This window comes from Sinocyclocheilus grahami, unplaced genomic scaffold, assembly GCF_001515645.1.
Source record: "Sinocyclocheilus grahami isolate Dianchi unplaced genomic scaffold, SAMN03320097.WGS_v1.1 scaffold2338.1, whole genome shotgun sequence".
Lineage (NCBI taxonomy): Eukaryota > Metazoa > Chordata > Actinopteri > Cypriniformes > Cyprinidae > Sinocyclocheilus > Sinocyclocheilus grahami.
The window spans coordinates 6801-10571 of record NW_015507517.1 but is presented as its reverse complement, the minus strand read 5'-3'; the positions used below and the strand labels follow the sequence as shown (position 1 = coordinate 10571).

The following is a 3771-nucleotide window of genomic DNA, read 5'->3' as shown; positions in this document are numbered from 1 at the left end:
TTTTTGCTCACACCTTTTTAAGCATAAAAGTGAGTGTGTGGCCATTGCATTTAATTCACCCAACAAACTATTCATCTTTTGTATTTCTTTCCATCAAGACAGTCCATGTCCACAACACAGAAGTGCTGGTCACTCTTTTGCGTCCATATCCATGTTTATTGTATTTGAATGGAAAACAGTATGGGAACGGTCTTCAAAATTCTAAACAGTCATACAAATTTGGAATGGAGCTATTAATTTAACATAGCAGCAACACTTTTCAAGGCTAAATGTATTCTCTTACACAGGTCTCTCTCTCTCTCTCTCTCTTTCAGGACGTTCCAGCCCTTCTATCCTTTGCTGCACGTCTCTCAGTGTTCTGGTGTTCAGCTCTGGGCTCTCTGGGCCATACAGTTTGTCTGCCGTCAAAACGGTAAGAAAAAAGCCAGAGAGACGTGCTGCTTGAGATACACAGCAAATCCCCGTTATATTTGCTGTTGCTTTTCACAGATCTAAGTAAAAAAAGTAAGTAATGATAATGGTGTAATGTAGTTCGCAGTGTAAATAATCACATTCTGTTGTTGTAGCCCCTCAGTACTGTAATGTGCTTCAGAGTGAAGGAGGAACAGACATACTGAGGGTCCTGAGCTCACATCCAGACACCCACAGTGATGTAAAGAGTCTGACCGAAAACATCCTGAAGATCCTGGAGCGAAATTTTCATCCCACAAGCTCAGGTACAAAATGTGCTAACATTATCAGCGTTTCATAAAGCAGGTTAAATAAATTACCACACTGCTACGATCATTTCTTGTTAATGTTGCTCTGTGCTACTTATCAGATTGATAATGAATCGCTTAAAGGTGCTGTATGTCATTTTTTGACTTTACTAAAGCATAAAAATACCATAATGTGTTTGCACGTATTTAGGAAACATGCTAGGTTTACATACTTGTTCCCTGAAAAACAAAGCTACACGCAGTTATTCTGCTTTAAAATGTGAGTTCTGTGTCAGAATGTCTGTTTTTGGTCTGTGTGGTTCCGCCCACTGCCAATTTACCCAATAGTATTTCAACACCCTGGGTTGCCTTTTAGTGGAAAACACAACATATTGCAGCCATGGAAGCCAGCAAACTACCTGACCTAAAAAGCCTCGGCATCCATCTAAAAAAACAAGGATAAATCAACTCATCAACTTACGGTGTAACGCTCGTCGCCTTCCATCGTCAGTTGCATCTGCCAATTTACCCAATAGTATTTCAACACCCTGGGTTGCCTTTTAGTGGAAAACACAACATATTGCAGCCATGGAAGCCAGCAAACTACCTGACCTAAAAAGCCTCGGCATCCATCTAAAAAAACAAGGATAAATCAACTCATCAACTTACGGTGTAACGCTCGTCGCCTTCCATCGTCAGTTGCACTCATTTCTGTTGCCCGTCCTCAATCTGGCAACCCGTGTGAGCGTCGAGCCTGAGGAGGAGGGGGAGGGTCAAACAACGCTCTCCAATATTTAGAATTTGGATTGCATTCCCCATTTCAACCGCTTGCGGTCAATATTACATACTGCACCTTTAAGCAATAACTCTTAAATATCTGTATTTTCAGAACTTCAGAACACTGATTTTCTTCTTGTTTGGTCTATGCTTTTTCTAGTGGAGGATTTTCATTGACGTCACAGAAAAAACGATGGATTCGTAAAGGGATGTGCCATTTCAGGGAGACATTTCAGAACATTTTAGATTCAACAAAAGAGCACAAGCACTTTGCTTTGTCATTATAACATTTATTTTGCTTAAATTAAGAGAAATAATGTTTTTTTTCAGTTTGTTATTAAAGTGTGTAATTTGTGAAAAAGCGATTGTTTTCAAATAGATTCCACACACACTCTTGTTATTGGTCAGACAAACACATAGTCCTGCCCCAAACTCACCCCATTGATGGAGCCAGTCTTGCTGTGTAGGGTTGGCCAGGATGCTCAAACAGAGCAATTGAAAAGCAGTGCATATATTTCGGTGAGTTTCAACTTCTTCAAAACTCAAAAAATCATGTTTCTGGATGAAGAACTACTACTCTCGAAGAGAGATCCACCAATCAGACAAATAGCTGCAGGGACGCGGGAAGTAGGGGTGCTGAGGGGGCTGCAGCACCCCCCGTTTTCACATGGTTGCAAATGCAACGCCAAGTTTGTTCATTTAAATGTATTCAGTTTTATCATTTAATAGTTTATTTGTAATGATCTCTGAAATGTAAATTGTAAGTGGGCTATAATAAACCCATGTTTATCTTTATAAACATGATTCATTTTACTTGTTATGTTTTCTATATGGGATGATTAGCCTAATCCTCATGAACACGTGATGCGCGCGTGGTATCAGACATGAACTATACAGAATGCCAACAAGATTAACTTTAATACAAGGAGATAATGGCGCAAAAGCACATTTCAGATTTTTTTAAAAGCCCATCCCAGCAAAAACTTTCCAAAATCGGCATCCAAACAACACACAGCACCCCCAACCGAAAACATCTTCCCGCGCCCCTGAATAGCTGTTACCATGGAAACAGGAATCATGACAAGACAACTTCAGAGGCTGCATACTTCGAAGGCTGCATTAGAGGACCAAGGCAACAAAAGCTGTCCCATTTCGAAGTTTCCTTCAAATGCGGCCCCTTTTTTTTTAAATGCCGGATTACACTTTTAAATGCAAGTATTGGGTTTCAACTTAAGCCTGGAATACACTACACGATTTTTGCCCTGATTTCCCCCCGATTTACAGTCTGGAGAAGTTGAGGCTAGTTGTCGAAAGTCAGAGCCAGTCTGCAGATTTGAGTTGACAGATTTCATAGAAAATCGCGTAGTGTATGATGGTCACAGACTCCGTTTTTTTATTTCGTGCAGTCAGAGGAGATCAAACATGTTTAATATTTTAAGCTGATTTTAGAGCACATGTTTCTGCGCGAGTTTGCTGTGATCGGAACAACTTGAAAGTCTGGTAGTGTGTGATCCTCAGTCGTTTTGTGTATGGTGGCCAGTTTTTCATTTGTGACTGTTCACAAAGTCGGTAAATGTATGATGCCTAGCGTTTTAAAATCTCTTCAGATTTGAAAAGTCATGTAGTGTATTCCAGCCTTAAGTCTAGTTCTAAGAAAAGAAGTATGTCATGCTTCTTAGCGTCCGTTTCCATGGTGACTCCTGAAATTGGCAATGCATTGATGATTTCTTTATGTACTCACTGTGTGTGCACTGTTAGTCTCTGGGTTACCAAGAGAAGGTTGATTGAACTAACTCTTCCAGTAAGCAAGGTTTGGCTTAATCAACTGAGAGTTCAGCGTATACAGTGGGTACGGAAAGTATTCAGACCCCCTTAAATTTTTCACTCTTTGTTATATTGCAGCCATTTGCTAAAATCATTTAAGTTAATTTTTTCCCTCATTAATGTACACACAGCACCCCATATTGACAGAAAAACACAGAATTGTTGACATTTTTGCAGATTTATTAAAAAAGAAAAACTGAAATATCACATGGTCCTAAGTATTCAGACCCTTTGCTCAGTATTTAGTAGAAGCACCCTTTTGATCTAATACAGCCATGAGTCTTTTTGGGAAAGATGCAACAAGTTTTGCACACCTGGATTTGGGGATCCTCTGCCATCCCTCCTTGCAGATCCTCTCCAGTTCTGCCAGGTTGGATGGTAAACGTTGGTGGACAGCCATTTTTAAGTCTCTCCAGAGATGCTCAATTGGGTTTAAGTCAGGGCTCTGGCTGAGCCATTCAAGAACAGTCAC

The 3771-nt window shown here is 40.2% G+C and overlaps 1 protein-coding gene across 1 annotated transcript in view; it reads left to right on the top strand.

Annotated features, from left to right (window-relative positions):
- Positions 1 to 1732, top strand: part of LOC107574786 (protein zyg-11 homolog) — a 21719-nt gene extending 19987 nt beyond the window's left edge. The window contains exons 13-15 of the mRNA XM_016261226.1: positions 315 to 412; positions 567 to 716; positions 1636 to 1732. Coding sequence (XP_016116712.1) covers positions 315 to 412; positions 567 to 716; positions 1636 to 1652 — 265 coding nt within the window. The 3' untranslated portion in view covers positions 1653 to 1732. The remainder of the gene's footprint in view (positions 1 to 314; positions 413 to 566; positions 717 to 1635) is intronic.
- Positions 1733 to 3771: the final 2039 nt, after the last annotated feature.